A 22,137-nucleotide genomic window follows, 5' to 3' on the forward strand; every position below is an offset into this window, starting at 1 on the left:
GAGAGGGGAGTTAGTCAATGCTTAGGCCAGACTCTTTTCAGTGGTACCCAGCAGCAGAACAAAGGGCAATGGGCACAAACTAGAATCCAGGAGATTCCATCTGAACACAAAAGTGAAACTTGTTCCCCGTAAGGGTGCTGGTGCCCTGGAGCAGGCTGCCCAGAGAGGTTGTGGAGTCTCCTTCTCTGGAGAGATTCCAAACCTTCCTGGACATTGCAGTCCTGAGCAACTTGCTGTGGGCGACCCTGCTTTAGCAGGGAGGTTGGACTAGATATTGCTAGAGGTACCTCACCAAAATGCTATCCTTATCAAAATGATAAGGTTAGCCCTTACAATTTTGTGGTTCTGTAAGGAAGAGTGGAGGTTGTAAAATCACAAAAGCATATTGATATATAAACAGTAATGCAAAACATAAACAGTAATGCAATATTTTGGAACCTTGTGGGATCTGCAGTCCTTAAGGATTTCAGTTACCACCTGCTGGATTTTCACAGACGTACCTGCCCTGAAGACCTAGGAACATGGGAAAATCCACAAAGCTGAGATCAGATCTCAGAATCTTGAGTGTCTTGCAAAACATGTCATGCTGAAGGTTGAGCACTCTGCCCATAGTCTACCTATGTGAAAAATCTGTATCTTTTCCTTTAATAAGAGGGCTACAGGATAACCAACCAGAGAGAATTTTCTCCTTTCAGTCCTACTGCCAAAAATGAGAATGTTTTCCTGCTGAACTGAAAAGAGATACAGTTGCATCCTGCTCTGTTTTAACTCTCAGACACTGGCTGGTCACCCAAAACCTACCTGGTAAGACTGCTCAAACATGAGGGATATTGTGGTTTCAGATGAACAAAAATAACCATGAAAAACTAACATAATAGAACACTTGCACCTCTAATTGCTTTAACGATAGGTGAGGAGATGCTGGGAAAATCTACAGCATTAACCCCAGTGCAGAAAGTCCATGGAGAAAGCCAACAACAGCAAAAGCCCTGGATGTGGTTTCAATACATGCCCTTCCACAGCCCTCTGCTCTTGAAGTGATTTTCATCCTGCTTGAACTTTGCAAACAACGTTTATAAAGAAGCAAAGAAGAACTTTGGAGATGAGAAAAGCTACCATCCTGTGATTAAATATCTGTGGTGATGCCAGTGCTTCTTGTGGAGGTATACAAGAAAAACAGCTGGCTATTGAGCCAAGTAACACATGACAAGGCATCCCCCTCTCTCTGGACTTCTAATATTCTAAGGTCAGTTTCCAAGGGGAAAGCTAATGTCACTGAAATACTTTTCCCAGTAATATACAGCTGAAGCTCTATCAACAAGTAAATTAGTCATAACAGAAGAGATAAAAGACAGAACATTTCATAGAGTAAAATATTTAGACACACACACACCCCCACCCACCCTCCCCCTCCCCAAGCTTGGAGAGCATGATCACACTCAGACTAACTGGATGTACTGGGAATCAAAATGAACCTGAATTAAGTGGTACAAACTATGCATATAAAATAGATTCAACTGATAAAACAGGGAGAGCTCACCTGTCCCAGTGTTTCATCTTTCACGTTGAACTATTCAAACAGAATTAAGTAAAGATGCAATTTATCAGTGATCTGACATTGTGCTGCTTATCAATATGGGAGTATAAAACTTCAGTAAAATAGGATGCTTAAAAGGCTGCTAAGTGTATCAATATTTAATTAAATAATGTTAATAAAGCCCTTAACAGTGAAATTAAGTGGGTTTACACAGGAAGCATCTCCATCTGGCATTAGGTGGCTCTTTAAACATTTTGTAAAGAAATACTGTAAAAGGTTATTAAAATATTTATGCAGTGCTTGTATTAGCTCAGTTTAATGGGCAGAGCAACAATAATACCAGCACTTTAAAATGCTGTGTGCCTCAGCATCATGATTATCCGTCAGTTACAAGAGACAGGACAAGAGGTAACGGCCTCAAGCTGCACACGGGGAACCTTAGGTTAGACATTAGGAAGAATTTCTTGAATGAAAGAGCTGTCAGGCATTGCAACAGGCTGTCCAGGGAGGCGGTGGAGCCACCATCCCTGGAGGTGTTCAAAAGACATGTAGACATGGCAACTGGGGATATGGTTTAATGGTTACAGAAGTGTTGGGTGGGAGGTTGCGCTTGATCTTAGAGGTCTTTCCCAACCTTAATGATTCAATTAATAAATGACCAGTTTTAGAGTTCTAGTGCTTTTCATTTTAAAGAGAAAATAAATTTGAAATCCTTTATTAAGGTTCATACTACACCAAAATTGGATGCTTCTAACTATTAGTTGGGAAACTAATATTAGAGTAGGCTGGAGCTTGCCACCAAGGTTCTCGCCTGCTGCTCAGCAATTCAGGTAGCCCCAGAGGAAACATGGGTCTTGCTCCAAAACTTTGTTCATTGCAAACTCAGGGAAAGCCTTCACAGAGACCTCAGAGAGAAAGCAGGATTATTTCATTCAAAGAGATTGTGCTGGTGCAGCAATTCTGAAGCCTGTGGCTCCTCCTCACTTACTGAGTAACACAAAGCCTCCTAGGACTTGTTAAATTAGGCAATGTAATGAAGTCCAATTCTGTGTTATTTGCACAGGGACTGGAAAAGATTTCGTGTTTCCATGTACATAAACAAAACCTGGCTCAGCACACCAGGGACTTCAGAGGTTTATAAAATATAAAAGACATTCACATTAATCTGTTAAACAATTCATTCTCTACCCTGCCCTTTCCTACTAAGTGAATTCATTACTTATTAAAAATATATATTTGCTGATGGCTCTTTGGCTCCCAGTGACTCACTGCTGAACCTCAACACCTTGGGGCTCACTGAGGGGGACAGTGATGCTAACCCTGGGGCATGTCTGGTATTGGGGGAAGGAGAAGACATTGGCAGAAAATTTGAGATGCAAATATATCTCTTCCTACTATTCAGAGGAGCCGGGGCCATGACAATTTGTAGAATCACAGAATTGGTTTGGTTGGAAAAGATCTCCAAGATCACCAAGTCCAACCATCAACCCACCACCACCATGGCCATTAAACCATGTACCCAAGTGCCATGTCCGTAGGTTTCTTAAACACCTCCAGGGACGGTGACTCCATCACCTCCCTGGGCAGCCTGTTCCCATGCCTGACCACTTTTTCAGGAAGAAATTTTTCCTAATATCCAATCTAAACCTCCCCAGGACATTTTCTCTCATTCTGTCATCTGATAATAGGGAGAAGAGATAACCCCCCACCTCACTACAGCCGCCTTTAAGCTGCTGAATCAAGGACAGAAAGTGTTTGGAACTGCACCGCTGATCAAGAATTAAATTATTAAAAGCAGTGGAAATGAAACAAATCAATTTACCCTCTAGAAAACAAAATCCATAGCAATCCCTCTGATGCTGCCTAGACAATGGTGAGTCTTTTTCTTTCAGGAATTGCTAAGCTAAGGGAAAATTCCTCCTTCTTGCAGAGCACCACGGGCAAACACGGGCAAAACAAATCCCTGTTTACATCTAAGCACCTGCGACTCTTCTCAAGGAACTGCTGCATGCAGTTTTCACAGAATCTCAGAATTCTGTGTGGGTTGGAAGTGACCTCTGCAGGTAGTCCAACCCCCCTACTAAAGCAGGGTCACCCACAGCACGGTGCCCAGCATCACAATGTCCAGTGGATTTGGTATCTCTCCAGAGAAGGAGACTCTACAACCTGTCTGGGCAGCCTGCTCCAAGGCTCAGGCACCCTCACAGCAGAGGGTGTGCTGAGTTCCTTATGTTCAGACAGAACCTCCTGGGTTCCAGCTTGTGCCCGTTGCCCCTTCTCCTATCACTGGGCACCTCTGAAAATTAATATTTTGATGGATACCCATACATATAAATATTTTTTCCCCTCCTTGAAAATAACAGCACTTGCTAATTAAAAAAGATCAAACAGATGCTACTAAATGAAAATATCTTAACAAGAACTCATTTTGCTTTTTTTTTTCCAATAAAAGATCATTGTACCAAATCACTACAGCTCCAAGTTCAAAGACAGGCAAATGTATGCCACACTTGAGCATTATGCCCAAAACAGTTTAGAAAGGCATGAGTTTGCCACAATTTGCATCCACAACTATAACTAAAGAAGACTTCTAAAGGTGATGCAACTCCTCTATGCACAAAGGTTATACTACCTCAACCTGAAACCAAAATAGTTGCTGCTTGCTTTTAGTTTTTGTTTTCAGAAGTCACTATCAACTTCCTCAACTAAAACAAAAGACTTTTGCTGCTGCATTCCCGTCTCTCTTCCCCCAGTATTTTTCTTGCAGAAGCACTTATACTACAACCATTGCCAGTTTTTATGCCACTTCAACGCTATTGCCCAGCTAATAATGTGACGTTATTAACTTTGTACTTGCAGGTTTTTTGCTGTTTATTTAGGGATAAGAAATTCTATTCTTCATTTCTTGTGTAGCATTCAAAATCCCTGCTGTTCCATAAATTAGATTTTTATGTGTCCAACTAAAATTGCATAAGCTATCCAACAGGTCTGTGGAACAAGTTAAACTATTATGACTTCCACCGATCTAATCCAATCTCCAACTAGATTAGTTTCAAGTCTAATCGAATTATGATACACCTAACAGGCACTAACCAGTCTGAGGAGGGAGATCTGCCCATTTTCCAGCCAAATGCAGCGTTCACTCTTGGTTTAATTTTGAATCCTCTGCCAAGCTACCATTCAGTCATCTTGCATCCAGTGCTGGTAAGAGTGTCTTTTTTTCAAAGCCCAGCTCCAGCCAGGGGACACACATCTCATACAGGAAATGGTGTTGCACTGGACTTGACACGTACTGCAAGGAAACAAACGTGTACGTGGAATTTATGAGTCACCCCAATACATTTATTAAGCATTAAGCTGTGCTTTTACAACTGGTCTTCATCAAAGATATTTCATCTGTTAGCCAAAGCGTCATCTTTTCTAATGACTCATAATGAAGACTCATTCCATTTAGCTTGATTTTACTGGCTCATCAGCCTCTTGTTCTCAAGGGGCTAAGCTGTTCTTTTCAGCATGTTCAGCCCACATATAAGTGGCCATTAACTATACTTTCTCATTATGTAAGAATCAGCTAATCAAGACTGACCAAGAAATAACTGATGTTGTGATTAAAGAAAGGGAGACATCTGCTTGGAATTATCCAGACCGCTGTTTCAAAACTGATAAAGCATTTACTGCCTTTGTATTAAATTATGGCAAGAACAAATGATTCCAGGGGGCAGTGGGGGAGGATGTGAAGTTCACTTCACCTAGCACTTCAAAAGACAAAAAGATGGAGAGCGCAAAGGGCAGGCAAAGACCTTTGCTGAGTAAGAGCAGTGGAACCTGTCTGTAAACCACATCAGTACAAGGGACAGAGGGAAGAAGACAAATATTCTCAGCTGCATTAGAGGGACTGACCTGGACAGGCTGGAGAGTTGGGTGCAGGGGAACCTCATGAAGTTTAGCATGGGCAAGTGTAGAATCCTGCACCTGGGAAAGAATAACCCCCTGAACCAGCTCAGTTGAGAGGCTGACCTCCTGGAAAGCAGCTCAATGGAGAAGGACCTGAGAGTCCGGATGGACAAGTGCATCATGAGCTAGCAATGCGCCCTCTTGGACAAAAATCCCAAGGGACATCTGGGGTGCATAAAGAAGAGTGTGGCCAGCAGGTTGGGGAAGGTTCTTCTCCCCCTCTACACTGCCCTGGTTATACCACATCTTGAATACAGTGCCCTCTGTTCAAGAGTTACAAGGAACAACTGAAGGGAGTCCAGTGGAGGCTATGAAGATGCTGATGGGCCAGGAGCATCTCTGTGAGAAGGAAAGGCTGAGAGACTTGGGGCTTTGTAGCCTGGAGAGGAGCAGCCTGAGAAGGGATCTTCTCAATACTGATCACTATATAAAGGGTGGGAGTTAAGAGATTCTTCTCAGCGGTGATGTGATAGGACAAGGTGTGATGAACACAAACTGAAACCCAGGAAGTTCCATCTGAATGTAGAAGAAAAAAACTTGTTTGCTGTGAGGATGCTGGAAGCCCTAGAGCAGGCTGCCCAGAGAGGTTGTGGAGTCTCCTGTGGAGAGATTCCAAAGCCACCCAGACATTTTGATCCTGAGCCAACTGTTGTGGGTAACCCTCTTTTAGCAGAGGAGGGGAACTAGATATCTCCTTCAGGAATTCAGTTATCACCTGCTGGGTTTTCACGGACATACCTGCCCTTGCATGGTCTTCAGGAAACATGGGCCCTTCCAACAGCCATCGTGATAGGAATCTTTCACTGCATGTCATGTAAAGAAAACTATTTTCTCTGCATCTTTCAGAGATGTAATAAAGGCTAAGTTGTAGAAACTTTTCTACTTCCATCTCCTAATTCTTATTCAGGTTTCTTTCTCTCTCTCTCTCTTTTTTTTCCTTTATATGCAGAATACAAATAATATTCACATCTATCAAATTCTCTTCTCATGTAAGAAGGCAACCATTCCCCTGAAGCCAGAGTGGGCTGCATATATGTATTTCTGATTAAGTTTGAGTGGGAAGCTTGCTTTAACTTCTTTTGCTTCATCTTATTTCTGCATGATTTTAACTTATTTCTAAACGTATTTAATACATTTCTAAATATATTTAACATATTTCCAAATGCATTTAACTTCTTTCTAAATGTCTTCAACTTCTTTCTAAACATCTCTGACTTATTTCTAAATGTCACATACAGCATTTCTGAAGGCAAATATTTACTTTTTTTTTTTTGGTAAGAAAGCAGAGGATACATCCTCCCTCTTATTCTTTCTTCTTTCCATAGAAAGACCGTCATTAGATAAGATCATTTTACACATAAGCACTAGCAAAATAGACATGCCAGAATGCTCATCAGATTAAATATGTAAGGTGATAGAGACTGCATCAAAATTGAACCCCAGCTAGGGCTGAATCTGAACATGACTATTTTTAATGTCTTAAAAATGTCCAAAAAGCAGCATCAGCGAGGAAGAGGACAGCGTGCCTTTACTGGACTAAACACCATTAAGGAAGTGCAAATATGTGGGTCAGGTGAAGGAACAGGCAAGCTCTGTTCTCATCCCAAGAGGACTCAGGAAGAATATATGGCCAAGAACAGACCCATTTAGGGGGAGCATTACAGTGTACTCAAATTACCTTACTCATACAAAAAGCATACTTCTACATGCAGCCAGGTACTCAGGGTGGTGTTTTTTTCATAGCTACTTCAAATGAACAAGTAGCAGGTAGTAAGATGAAAGCACAGAAATAAATTGGGCCAATTTCTTGAAGGAATCTGTCCGGATTACTGAGTCCAGACATCAAAGAAGTGGGGTGGGGGGAGATAGGAGGGAGAAAAAGAAAAAGTGCCCTATTGCCAAGCTTATGTTTCCATATATGTATTTCCTCCCCATTCAGACTCTTCACATAGACTCTGGTTTTTGAATCATCCCTCTTGGCTGATATTGCAATACTTAGCACTCATATGCTGCTTTTCATCTTCAAAATGTGAACAAATTAATCCTCAAGGCTCTGCTTGAAGGAAATGAAATAAAGAAATACCGTGAGCCCTATTTCCCAGCTGGGCAGCTGGTGGAGGGGAGGTGAGCTGCCTTGGCCTGGGGCTAGCAGAGCTGAATGCAGCGCGAGCGTCTCCCAGCTCCACCATGCTCTGCAAGGGGGGATTTCTTTCTTCAGCAGTGTTTTCTGCCACCCTCTGAGAAACTGCTCTGTCACTTGAACAGGAACTGACAGTTTTTGGAAAAAGTCTCAGATTTAACATCCAGGAATGCATCAGCTTCTCATCTGAACCCAGACCTATACAGAAGATTCTTGTACTTAAATACCTTGTGTCAAGCTTTTTCTTAATTTCTCTTTTCCCCCCCTTCCTTTTCTATCTTTTATCTTTTTTCTTTTTTTTTTTTTTTGAGGAAAACCTTCCCTAAGTAGATGCAGAGATCCAGCTGTTGCAGCAAGCAGCACTGCAGACATGCCTGCTGCCTGAGTCACACACGACTCCCTCAAAAAATGTAACAGAACCCCTTACAGCAGTGATGCTGAATCAGATCGTGCCCAAAGAAACATCCAAGGATCACACTTTTTCCCTGTCAAGGCTGGGCATCAATTTCTTCCTCCTCTTGGCCCTCCTCTTGTATTTTGTGAGACAGAAGGATCACAATTTTTTTTGGGGGGGGGGGGGGGAAAGGAGGTGTCTGTGCAAACATACCTCCTTACCTGCACTCCTGGCAGAACACAAAAGCTTGAATTACTGAAGGCTGCCCTAGTTTATATATGGAAATTCATATGCACCTGGAAATGTCTCTCAAAGGAGTTTTGAAAAAAGTGGGGGAAAAGAGTAAAAATGGAAAAGAGAAGAAAAAAAGTAGAAAAATGATATCAAGATTTATGTGGAAGTTCTGGCACTCTAGAAAGAGATTTTAAAGGAAACAGTGAAAGTGTGAACTCTTCACAAGAACAGGGTGACTAATATTTCTTTAGCCCCTTAAAAAAGGTTGTACACTCACTTCTTTGCAAATGTTTGTCCCTTCAAAGCTACAGGAATGTAAAAATCACGTCCCAGCACCTCAAAACAAAAATCACTTTCAGCAGAGTATTGAGGAGGAAACCAAAACATTATTCTTGGACCTTCATGTATCTACACTCTAGGGCAAAGCTGCCATCCTTGGTTCTCTACCATGACAGTGACAACAGGACAAGAGGAATTGGCCTCAGGTTGCACTGGGGAGCTTTAGGTTGGATATTAGGAACCATTTCTTCCCCAGAGGTGTTGCTAAGGCAGAATCCCCATTTCTAAAGGGATTTAAAATTTGTGTAGATGTGATGCTGAGAGTCATGGTTTAGTGATGACCTGGAAGTGTTGCTTTAATGGTTGACTTGATGATCTTAGTGGTCTCTTCCAACCAAAACAATTCTGTGATTCTATGAATATTATCACGTCTTTGTGTTTGCCTTATTGCTTTTTCTAAACTTATAAGGGAGCTGTAAAGCTTGAGGACGTGAATCTTAAGTATCAAAACAAAAGAGAAGGTTCAAAAGAACTTCAAATACTTGTATTTGCTGCCTTGTTTCTTTTCTCCAGTTCATACTGACAAGGACATATATTGCCAAGACGTGGGTCATCCTCCTCCTGCTGCCATCTCCTTCCTGATAATATCCCACCACCCAGTTAAAATCCTGGGAGTGCAAACTCAGGTAAATACCATGATACATACAGGGGGCAAGAGCAGCAGCAACTGGATGTGTAGATAGTTCACAGTACTAAGAGAGATGTGTTTTAGGGAAACTACCCGGTGTACCTCTTCCTTGGAGAGTTGTAATTTTTGCTTTGGGGATACATGTGCTGTGCCCAACCCTGTGCCTGGCAGAGATGTTGATTGGGTTTCCAGACAAGGATTATGGGCAGAACTGAATTGTTCCTTCTGAATGCTTCCTTTCCATATGCAACATAAGATAATGGAGAATTCATCTGAGGAACTGTGTTTCAGTGTACTCTGTATTTACTAACCCTCTAAAAATAAACACATGAAACAGTGAACACTATAAGCAACTTGAATAGCTGGCATCTTTCCCTATGGAATGTTGTGAAGGCAACACTGTCCTTTGCTCTGCAAAGCCTTGAGGAGAAGATGAGATCCTAGGAATGAAGTGTGGGCCAGCAAAATGCCACTAGATGCAAAAAAAAAAAGACAAATTTTAGAGATGCTGGACATATTATCACACAACTGCTCTTATTAAAAGATATTGCACCACTGTGCCTGAGCATCCAGGGTTCAGCCCCAATTTTGACTTGAAACCTCATTTACAGTCATAGAATGACAGAATTATTTGAAGGTAATCTAGTCCAACCCCATGTAGTCAGCAGGGACATCTGCAACTAGAGCAGGCAGCTCAGAACCCCAGACAATCTGACCTGGAATGGGTCCAGGCATCTACCACCTGTCTGGGTAATCTGGGACAGTGTTTCACTGCCCTCAGGGGTCACAATAAGGTCTCCTCGGAGCTTTCTCTTCTCCAGGTTGAATAACCCCAACTCTCTCAGCCTGGCCTCACGGCAGAGGTGCTCCACCTCTCTGTTAATTTTTGCATCCTACTCTGGCCCTGCTCCGACAGGTCCATGTCTCTTCTGTGCTGACAATTCAAGTTGACTCCAGCACTCAAGGTGGAGTCTCAGCAGAGCAGAGGGGCAGAATCCCCTCCTTCCACCTGCTGCCCACGCTGCTGGGGATCATGCTGCAGGACATGGCTGGGCGCTCACACTGCCAGAATTCAATGCTTCCCCTTTGCTGCTATCCAAACACTTCTTGCTGTTGTTAGGAAGAGATTTTTAAAACCCCAACAAATGAAATCAATCTGAAACCTGCCCAAGCAGCAGATAGCAGAACCATGTGAGGAACACCCAAGAGGTTTGAGAGCCAAGCCTGGATCCAGTTGGATGCACGCATTCTTCACCTGCCAACCTGCAAAACAACTCAGTGCTGGCTGCAAGGTCATCACTCCTGGGGTGTGTAACATTTTTGCAGCATGTGGACTGCTATATGACTATCAGTGGGAGGTTAAAAGGTTTCCAGAAAGTTGGTTTTATCTTGTCTTTCCTGCAATTATTTACTTTATAGTCCCAGATGACCACATTTTGCCTGCATGTTCATCATCATAGCAATCAAGCCAACTCCAGCCCTCCCATAGGAGGGAGGGAGTGCACGTTCTTATTGTCTTCTGATAGCCAGTTCTCCTCCCTGAACTCTGCTGAGCAATGCCAAAGATTCTGCAGTGCAAACGGAGGATAAACACAATTCTGAAAACATTACATGATATATAATATTCTACTACTGCAATCTCTGTAGAGAGTGAAATCTAAATCAGGCATTTCATTATCTTAGAATCAGAGAACCACAGAATTATTGCAGCTAGAAAAGACATCCAAGATCATCGAGTTCAACCACCAAGATCCAACTTCACCAAGTCTGGTGCCAAACTATGTCCCTCAGCACCTCATCTCTACATCTTTTAAAGACTTCCAGGCATGGCAATATTAAATGTATTGCACCAGCAAGAATATTTTCCTCTTCATTATTGTTATATATTTAATTGTGAGGGACAACCCTAGAGTTGCTCTGACTGACAGACACTGAATGAGCAAAACCTGGTGTTAACTTAGTTCTAAACTGTCAACTGATGCAGTTCTGGAAACTATTATTCTTGGGAAAACATAGAATCATACAATCACTAAAGTTGGAAAAAACTCTAAAATCAAGTCCAACTTTCTACCCAATGCCTCCATGTCCACTAGACCATGTCCCAAAGTGCCACATCTACTCGGTTTTTTAACACCTCCAGGGATAGTGACTCTACCACCTCCCTGGGCAGCCTGTTCCAATGCCTGACCACTCTTTCAGTAACAAAACTCTTCCTAATATCAAACATAAACTACCACTCTTGTCCCATCCTTAGTTACTTGGAAGAAGAGGCCAGCATCCACCTCACTACAGCCTCCTTTCAGATAGCTGCAGAGAGCAATAGAGTCTCTTCTCAGCCTCCTCTTCAGGCTAAACATAAAACATGCTCTCCAAACTCCTCACTACTTCTATCTGTCCTACCTATGAGACCATAATATTTTTGCATGCTATAAGATCAAGGTGTGTAGTTCTGCAGTACATAAAGAAATGTTAAACTTCCTCAAATCTCTTTCCCATCATTCCCCCAGTTCTTCACACATACCAAGGCCACAGAGCACAGAAAGCAGCACTGGCTCTCCTGACCTGCTATATTCCCTCAGACCCAGGGTTTGGGCTGTGAATAAGACACAGACCTCTCTCCTCATCCTCTCACCGCTCATCCCTGGAGGTGTTCAAGAGAGGATTGGACGTGGCACTTGGTGCCATGGTTTAGTCATGAGGTCTGTGGTGACAGGTTGGACTTGATGATCTTTGAGGTCTCTTCCAACCTTGGTGATTCTGTGATTCCTCCCAGGGGACATGGCACAGCGCCACTGCTTTCCTGCTTAATGTGGCAGAGGCAAGAAGTTCGGCCACGTTGGAGATTACAGCATGCAGTCACATGAAAATCTCCAGAATAAAAATTCCACTTCACTTGCTGCATCTTTTATCAGCGCATAAAGGTCTTCTCTCATTGTTTCCTTCTATTAGCGTGCACTTTCTATTGGTGCATTTAAGGAGAAGAAAACAGACCAAGAAAACAGCAGTTACTCTCCTGGTGGAGGTGACCCAGGGGTCTGATGTGGCTCTGAGCACCCTCCTGACTGCAGGGAGGTTGGACTAGACAACCTTTAAAGGTTTCTTTCAATCCAAAGAGTTCTATAATTCCGCAATTTTTTTCACTCCAACGCACAGCTCCAAAATGACGCAGCCAAAGGCAACCCCAACTACACAACCTCGACTACCATTGTTAATACCAACCTAAGCTAATACTCAATTATAGAACAAATCATAGAATCATAGAATGGTCTGGAATGGTCTGGATCATAGAATGGTCTGGATCCCCCCGCCAACCAATCTTGCTATCTCAATTCTCATACTAAATAAGTTCCCCTTATACCACAAAGCTACAGCAAATACTTCAACCCCTAGAGCCATGGATTGAGACCACTATTATTCTAGCTGAAATAGAAGAATCTCCACATTTCAGTGCAGTGTAAACCACTTGACTGTTGCCATCACATTGGGAAGAAATGGTCACCTCCAAGTGAAATGTTTACTCCAATTAAAGCTGAAACTCAGCTGTCAGCTCATGTTGAAAGAGTGTCGTACAGCTGCTAGCTCCAGTGTTTGCAGATGAAACAGTCAAGAGTCAGAGTTCTTTTGCTAAGTTACAGAACAGAATTATATCAACAAGTGCACTGTCAGAGGTCCTGTTTCTCTGTTTGGTATTTGTTTACTTAGACGTGTTTTCTCTATTTGTATCTGAAGCCATTGATTTTATATAAGCATTTCAATTCATTAACAGATTTTCCCAGCATTTATATCCTTTGGCACTGGAAATGTGTTGTTTCCCTGCTAAATTAATCCAGCTGAAATGTCACTTGCACACCAATCAACGTTCCTATTCAGAAAGGTCAGGCAGAAAAGAAGAGAGAACGACTTCTCTGTTAACTAAAAGAGAATACAAAAGATTTCTGCACACTGAAGTCTCACTGGAACCGGTCACGTTAGCACTGTGCATGAAGATGCCTACTGCCTGCCATTCAGACCTGCTAGAGCCTCCTCCAACCTGCAGCTAAGCTTTCAAAGTGATCTCCAGTACCAGACCATTACATTCCAATACATCCCTGGTACTGTTTCCCCATGTGGAAGTAGTGACACGCAAGGGGAATGGTCAGAGATGCCCTTCGATCTCCAGAGATTTCAAGGATAAGATGGAGAATTATACCATGGCCTGGGATGGATTTGCCTCCTGGTAAAATAGAAGTATTTTTAGTGAGGCAGCAACCTAATCTCATATATTCTCTTTTATTTTCATATTGCTTTGCTAAAGGTCCTATCAGAAACCTGATCCAAAAAAAAAAAAAAAAAAAAAGGAAAAAAGAGAAAAGAGCATAAAGTTAAGGTTCTCCAGAGTGCCACCTTACTTTGCAAATAAATCACAGTAAGAATCATAGAATGGTATGGGTTGGAAGAGACATCTGGGGGTCATTGGTTCCAACCTCTTTGCCGAAGCAGAATCACCTATGGCAGGTCACACAGGAGCACATTCAGATGGGTCTTGAAAGTCACTAGAGAAGGAGACTCCACAACCTCTCTGGGCAGCCTGCTCCAGTGCTACTATCACCCTTACAATAAAGAAGTTTTTCCTCATGCTGAGGTGGAACTTCCTGTGTTCCGGTTTGTACCACAGGACACTGTTGAAAAGAGACTGGCCACCTCTTCTTGATACCCACCCTTCAGATATTTATAAACATTAGTATGAGCTACTCAGTCTTCTCCAGGCAAATAGCCCCAGGTCTCTCAGCCTTTCCTCATAAGACAGATATTCCAGTCCCTTAATCATCTTTGTGGCTCTCCACTGGACACTCTCCAGTATATCCCTGTCTTTCTTGAACTGGGGAGTCCAGAACTGGATACAACACTCCGGCTGTGGTCTCACCAGGGCAGAATAGAAGGGAAGGAGATCCTCCCTTGACTTGCTGGCCACAGTCTTAAAGCACCCAAGAAAGAAATGCACTTGCAAGGTGAGCTCACTAGTAGATTTCCTGCGACTGACAAATTGAATTCAAGGCAAATGATTTTTGGTTTTGCAACTACAGATGTGCAATGCCTGAAAATTAATCACTGAAGTATTTAATGAATATGTACGAAAGTAATCCTAACAGCTGGAAAGCATAGAGAGGATTTGAAACCCCAAGCTGTGAAGTGAGGTACCAGTAACTCTTCCAGAACTAACTTACATCATCTTGCCCAGTACATATGAACACATCTTGCTGAGTCTAAATATCAGAAAACACCAAACTGACATTAAATATTTCTATAGATAACAGATGGTTTAACACATCAGTCCCCACTTGGGGATGCCTAATGCATCTGAATCATGTTTCAAAATATAACTCAAGGTTTGGAAAATCTCTAAGGTTTTCAATAAATGGAGTTTAATGTTGAGACTACTCAAAACAGCTGTTTCTACTAACCATGGAAAATCACATCCAGTTGGGTTTTTTTGCATGACCCAATGCAGAAATTATGTAATTTAGGGGTCCCGTCCACCTCCACCCCCACCATTCTCCAAGAAACAACATGCTTTACATGAAACTCTAGTAAACTAACAGCACACATATCAGAGCTTCATATGTGTTGTCACTTATTACCTGAGAAAAGATGTCTGTGACTACTTCTCTCCTTCTGCCTAAAGCCAATGATTTAATGGTTACTCCGATGTTCAGCATCAACGCTTTCAAGATATTTGAGCTGCATGTTTCATGCCAACATCAGGAAGAGGCAAGATCTCTACGCACATCTGCTGGTCCTTTCTGAAGCCTTGGAGACTCACAGGCATTGCTCCCTTCTCCCGGTATGTGATGACCTTCTTGCACCTCCGGAGTTTATACTCTACCTTAGGTCCAATTTGGCCCACTGCCACCATCTGTTATTCCCCATCCTCTCTCTGCTCTGCAGAAATGCATTTTCTCATTATTTTGAGCATTACTTTCACTCTGTGAACCAGCAGGACCCCCTGGAAGCAGCAGCACATACATGCTGCCTTCTTCATGCCTCAAACTCCTCACCTGCTCTGCTACTCACTCGTTTCTGTATTCTCGTGACAACATGCCCACCACCATCATCACAGGCAGAAGAAATGCAGCCACCAATTTCCACAGATAAGCACAAACTGTGTACTCTGAGTAGCATGAACCAGTCCTGCAGACTGTGTGTTATCTACAGAAATAGATTATAAGTAAGCCTATACAAACTACCACCTAGGCAACTTCCACATGGACTTGCATCACTCAGACTACTATTGCTTCTGAAAACCAAAGCATGTAATCTTGGAGAAAAGGGAGACATGATTTTAGAAAACCATGACCAATTTATTCTGTAGTTTAGGTTCTATGAACTGCTTCATGTGCTTTGAATGCCAAAGACAGGTAAGGCTAATTGTACTGGTATAGAGCACCACCTGCAAGCTCCTTCTAAAATGAGGAACCTCGTGTTATTAGTGCCACACATGATTCTATTAGAAAGCAAATCCTCTTGTTGGACACCCCACCACAGACATAGGTAAACTAAAACACAGTTGTTGATAAACACTATGTTCCTTATGAGCAGATCTCAACATCTCCAAACCTGGTTAACCAGATACTCATAGAGTTATGTAAATGTACTTCCATGTCCTACTTCTAAAAGAAGTGGAGATTGCATCTTACAATATTCTAAATCCAACTTTATTACAGGTACAGGAGAGTTTGGTATGGCCAGCAAGGCTTGTATTAGCAGTTTAATGTTCTTTTAATCGCTGACATGGAATGTAAATAGTCCTCAATTGCTGCATACTTCCCATTCCTGAAGGAAGGCACGCCCTTTGAAAATGATTAAGAGAATGTAAAGTTAAATCCCTGTTTACTAAAGGAATTAAATCTTCCTCCAGTTAGTGAAACACAGCAATTGATGCATTGGGGATCTACATACCCTTCAAGGATAGGAAATTAACAACTATGGAGCATTAAAAATAATGTAATGAAAGCTCAGGATTTGAACCTGGTGTTGAATAATAAAGCAAACTAGATTTTATCACAGCTGGGTAACGTTCATCTACATGGCTGGAAATAAAAAAGCATTTTGTATTGGTTAACTACAGAGGAATAAAGAGGTGCCCCATTGTTTTCCATTGAGTTTGTCCACCACCAGCCTCCGCCAGCATGTGCCTGACATCCCTTGGACTTTTGCTTTTTCAGGCACATTCCTTTCTCTTAAGACATAAAGCTGCATCACTTACATCTATGGTCTCTCTATAAGTAAAAAAAAATATGTCTCTGCTGCTTTTGTTTCACTGCAGGGAAAAACTACAGAACACACAGATCCTTGCTAACATTGATCAAACATTTTCTCTAGATTGAGAGTGACCTGTGGCTGTCCTTTCACAAACAGTACATAGCTGTCCTGATGTGGATTCCCACACTATATTCCTGAGATGCTCTTAGAGGAACAGTAGTTGAACATTTGAGAAGGTAGACTAAGACTTTGACAGCTTTGGTGCCATTTGTCATATACTTCCAGAGAAGTGACTTCATTTCTATATGATTCTGTACCTCATTGTAAATAGTCTGCTGGGATTCTGCCCATGGGACCATCTCTATGGCAGTCCCTGGGATTCCCCTCTGAAAGCTCATGGAGACAAAGCAGAAGCTCTCAAAAACACACAGAAGATGCAATATTTAGAGTGCACAGACAGGAGCTCAAACTCAGTTTTGCCCACAGGCTGCATGAACAGCATCAACACTTCATCATTAGCCCCATTTCATCAGTCCCAGACAGCTTCCATTTAAAAGTCCAGCAGGGGCTAAGCCCTAATGCTTGACTCATCTTCCCTGAGCAGATGCCAATGGCCACTGCTCAGAGGCAGCTATGGTCACAGTCAGCCTTAAGAGGGATGAGTCCTCCAAAAATGTTCCAAAGACTGTAGGATTTTTCCACATTACTGTAAATAAAAGGAAGGGAGTTCAAACCCAAAACAAACAAAACTAACGATCACAGGAAAACGGAGACGCAACACATCCATTTTCAATCCCACATAAATACAGGTGACCATAGAGATTCCTGTTCTATGAGCAGTGTGCACATGCACACGATCCAACTTGGAACAAAATCCTCTTGTTAAGGGCCTGTTCCATAACGGACCAGTAGCAAACTTGGCTCCAGTTTAGTTTCAAACCATTAATTTTAAAATTATAACGTTTCTCAGAGAATCTCCAGTACAAAGCAAACATGTAATGTGGGTACTTACTCATTCCTCTCCAGATTGATGACTAGATGTTGACTTTCAGCTTGTATGACAAACTGCAGCAGTGCTGGGTGATTCTGAAAAAGGAAAAGAAGAGTCGGCTGAGTCCGAATGCAGAGCTCAGAGAGCTGGATATACAACTGTTACTGCAGGAACAGGCCCTGCTTGGGAGGAGTGAGCAGCTGGAAAGTAAAGTGTCTGAGGTTTAGTTGTGGGCATGCATGGTGGTGTTGGTTGGACTTGATGATCGTAGAGGTCTTTTTCAACCTTAATGATTCTGTGATTCTATGGTGTTGCAGCTCAACGCGAACAAAAGTTGAGAGGCAGCAGAACACTGTAGGATTTCACACCTGGATCTTCTAGATACCATGGTGTGCCCTTAAGCAATTGCTTCATTTACAACTTTGCACATCAGTGTGCATCTTGCCTGGGAAGTTAAGTGTGGTGGTGCAGTACACATCGGATCCAGGAGACATCTGGCACACTTTTGAATTTTCTCTTTTTCCTCTACATAAAATGGCATAAGCACATTAAACACTAAACTGGATATTAGGGACAATTTATTCCCTGAAATGTTTGTCAATCCCTTGAGCAGGCTGCCCAGGAAAAGTGGGGGAAAAAAAATAAACTACAGAAAAAAAAGGAGAAAAAAAAGGGATAGGAATAGTTAGAAATGTGGTCACCAATATTTTCAAGGATTTGCCCAGGGCAGTGGTGAAATCCCCATCCCTGGAGGCATTTAAGAGCCGAGTAGCTGTAGTGCTTAGGGATATGATTTAGTCAAGGCCTTCTCAGTGCTAGACTACCAATTGGATTTGATCTCAAAGGTCTTTTCCAATCTAGGCAATACTGTAATATCTATGAGAACAATAGACAAAGTATTTGTAAGTTTACAAGTATTTAAGAGAATTTTCTAAACAAGACATCAGCAGCAGAGCACACAGAAATCCCAGCTGCACATCATGGAGCAGGGAGGAGGACAGCTGGATTGCATTTCCAGCACCATCGTGACTGTGTGCAATCTTCACGTTGCCTTTCTCCTGATTATAAACCAAGTTCTTGTTCATGTCAAGCACCTGAAGGTAAATCTACTGTTTTTATGGAAGCTGTGAAAGAGCATCAGAAAGGTTTGGAGATCCAGGCAGGAGGCGATGGAGGCTTAAGCACTGCTTTTAGAAAGAGACAGTGCACCTACACAGGCTCTTGAAACTATTATAGATGGGAAAGCACAGTTTACAGTATGATGGTTACCCTTAATCCAGCAGGCTGAATTCACATATATTTTAAGACTGTTTACACTGCACTTACATTTCATTAAACAAACTCACTGGATTGTGAGATCCTCTGTTTGAAATTCCAACAGTAGCTCAGTAAATCAGTTATTCCTCTGAACAGCTGCTTTTCAGAAGATTTATGGCAGCCAATTGCAGTACTGCAGCAGGATAATTTGGAAGGTTATAGTATTTAATTGATTTATTGAGAAAGGGGCAGGTAGTTGTGATTGCTGCAGCAGTGCATTGACGGAGCCCCAGCTGCGTGACAGTCCAGGGCACTCTGCCTGGGAAACAATTATTTTTTTCATACTACTTGGAAAATTGTAGATGTTTATTGAAAAGTGAAATTCTGAGGAATCTATCCTAGACTAAACAAAATTGTAATTTTGCTCTAATAAAAAAGAGCTGACAAACTCCCCAGAACTCTCAGGCATTATCAAGCGCAGATTGTGTCTGAGATACTGTTGCTTTCTCCTAAGTGTCCTGCCCCACTGCTCGTCCAAAATCCAACCTGTTTTCCCCTCTCCCCGTGCAAAACAGCAATATTGAAATTCTGCATCGATGTGATCTTTGCAGAAACCAGATCCCACTAGAATGCTAAATAAATTCTTCAGACTATCCTTGGCATCCAGCAAGCACATGGGAGTCATTTATTGGCATGAATATTTAGCAGCAGTGTTGAATACTGAGTTAATATTAGTGTATTGGTTCCAAACCCTGTAAGATGTACATACTATAGTAAGTTTTGAGGGAGTAAAATACAATTAATTACAATATGACACAGTAAATAATTAAGATATTGCAGTAGCACAAATGGATTCTTTTCAGCTAAAGGCTCCCTGTTACTATGTAAATGACAACTATGTTTATTCATGAGTTCACAGTGGTACTTATTTGACAGTCAATTGATGTTAGGAAGTTGTAAAGTTAAAAAAGCAGCTGCAGAATAAAACAGACTGTTGCAAGACAAAAACACCTCTGAGAGAATGCCTAAACCTGAACTTTCTTATTAAGGAGCACAATAATGTCCCCAGTTAGGATGCTGTGCTGCTCTGCATGAGACCAAGGTTCAGGTTCTTTGCTTTACCAGAGACTTTTCTCTCAGGCAAATGGCTCATTTCCTTATTTTCCCTCTGGGAAGAGATGAAGTGATATTTTTTCTTTTTCTGACTAGTAGTCATAAGCATAAATACAGTAAAAATTACCTACTGCTCAGGTGGTATGGCACTGGAAACCAGCAGCTTTGAAAATGGTACATTTCTGATTTAAAATAAAAACTAAGTATTATTCAGAAAGGGGGGGGGGGGGTGGGAGGGTGTTAGGGGTTTTCCCACTCTCATTTTTTTAAATGCATACACTTGTGAAACAGGATCAGACCTTTACTTTTCCTTTCTTTCTTTTTTTTTTTTTTTTTTCATTTAATTCTTCCCTTTTATTGGGGGGGGTGGGGGGTGGGGGGAGGTGGGAGGGATGGGATGGAAGTGTTACTGGTGGAGTCTCCCCTGAAGGATCACAGGATCACAGTATCACCAAGGTTGGAAGAGACCTCAAAGATCATTGAGTCCAACCTGTCACCACAGACCTCATGACTAGACCATGGCACCAAGTGTCACGTCCAGTCCCTTCTTTAACACCTTCAGGGATGGTGACTCCACCACCTCCCTGGGCAGCACATCCCAATGACGAATGACTCTCTCAGTGAAGAACTTTCTCCTCACTTCAAGCCTAAACTTCCCCTGGTGCAGCTTGAGACTGTGTCCTCTTGTTCTGGTGCTGGTTGCTAGAGAGAAGAGACCAACACCTTCCTGGCCACAGCCACCTTTCAGGTAGTTGTAGAGAGCAATGAGGTCACCCCTAAGCCTCCTCTTCTCCAGGCTAAACAACCCCAGCTCCCTCAGCCTCTCCTCACAGGGCTTGTGCTCAAGGCTTCTCACCAGCTTTGTTGCCCTTCTCTGGACGTGTTCAAGTGTCTTGATGTCCTTCCTAAACTGAGGGGCCCAGAACTGGACACAGTACTCAAGACCTTAAAAACTCATTAGCTCATTTCAAATCTCACAGAGCACCATAAAACTCCCCACTAAAAATCAATATTTTCCAAAGTGAGCTGCAAGATGAAATGGGAATTACTATGAATACAGAGATCAGAACGCTGCTTTATATTTTTCATTAGGAATAATCGAATGAGCATGTTGTCAGGGCACACACTCTTCTGCTCAGAACATTTCAGAAAGAACCACTTGTTATAAGCCCTTAAGAATCACCAAAAAAAAAAATAATTTTCACGCTGAAATAACTTATTCCCACATTGATCCCTCTAAAATTGCCAAATGTTGATGTGAACCTTATGAGAGCAGCATTATATAAACCATTATGAATAATTTTATATGGTTCTACCTTCTTGTCTCTGCAGATTGATGTTTTCTAGTTCTGTCTACTCTTAAACTACAATTTGCTGCTTTCTTTTTTTTGGCCATGTTGTTCTGTAAGAGAAGAATTCATCGATGCATACAAACCATTCTGTGATATCCTAAGAGGGAGAACTGACTTCAGGATGACTGTAGCAGTGCTCTGTGTACTTTTCTGCCTTATTTAAAGGATTTACTCTCCAAACCTACATCAAATTGTACCAGCAGAAAAGTATTTCCCTCATTCATCTGCTTCTTGCTTGTTTGCTTGCTGAGGGTTATCAGTTTGATCTGGGTTAGTATTGGTGAAACTAAATATTCTGAAGGAAATTGGTGAAACAAGAAGGTAAAGCCAAACAAGAATTCTCTCTGATAAAGCAGATAAAAAAAGAAATTAATAAAGCTCTACTTGAATAAATGGAAGCTGATGAGATACTAGATTGTTTCTGAAGCAGAGAAGTTCTCTTGCAATGGAATAAAAATCACTGTGCACTAGCAAAACCAGTTTACCTGCTGCACAGTTTAAAGTGCTATGAGTTTTTTTAGTTTGTGGTTTGTTGTGATTTTTTTTCCCCTTTTAAATCACACAGATCTCCAGGTCTTCACATAGAAAGAATAGTTTGAGGATTAAGGACCTCACCTGTGAACCTGAAGATGGTGTTGGGAACCTGGCTCTACGATGGATTTGTATCTCATCTGGAACAACTGCATTTCATTGTGGGAAACAGCAAAACCCTCCAGCTGATAATAATAATATGATAGCATCCAAAAAAACACCAACCTATAACCCCCTTCCCCCCAAACAAACCAACCAACCAACCAAAACCACAACCAAACATCAACAAGAGAAAAGAGAAAACAAACCAAACAAACAAAAAACTACAAAGCCCAAACAAACCAATCCCAACAAAATAAACCAAAAACCACCCTAGGTTTTATGCCTGAAATACTAGTAGCTGCCTATTAGCAGCAGATTTGTTCACC

General features: G+C 41.9%; 1 protein-coding gene across 1 annotated transcript in view; it reads right to left on the reverse strand.

Annotated features, from left to right (window-relative positions):
* The window catches only part of ADAM12 (ADAM metallopeptidase domain 12), a 213,169-nt gene that overhangs the window by 138,602 nt on the left and 52,430 nt on the right, over positions 1–22,137 (reverse strand). Inside the window, exon 3 of the mRNA XM_009907111.2 lies at positions 17,478–17,551. Coding sequence (XP_009905413.2) covers positions 17,478–17,551 — 74 coding nt within the window. The remainder of the gene's footprint in view (positions 1–17,477; positions 17,552–22,137) is intronic.

Source organism: Dryobates pubescens, chromosome 30 (genome assembly GCF_014839835.1).
Source record: "Dryobates pubescens isolate bDryPub1 chromosome 30, bDryPub1.pri, whole genome shotgun sequence".
NCBI lineage: Eukaryota > Metazoa > Chordata > Aves > Piciformes > Picidae > Dryobates > Dryobates pubescens.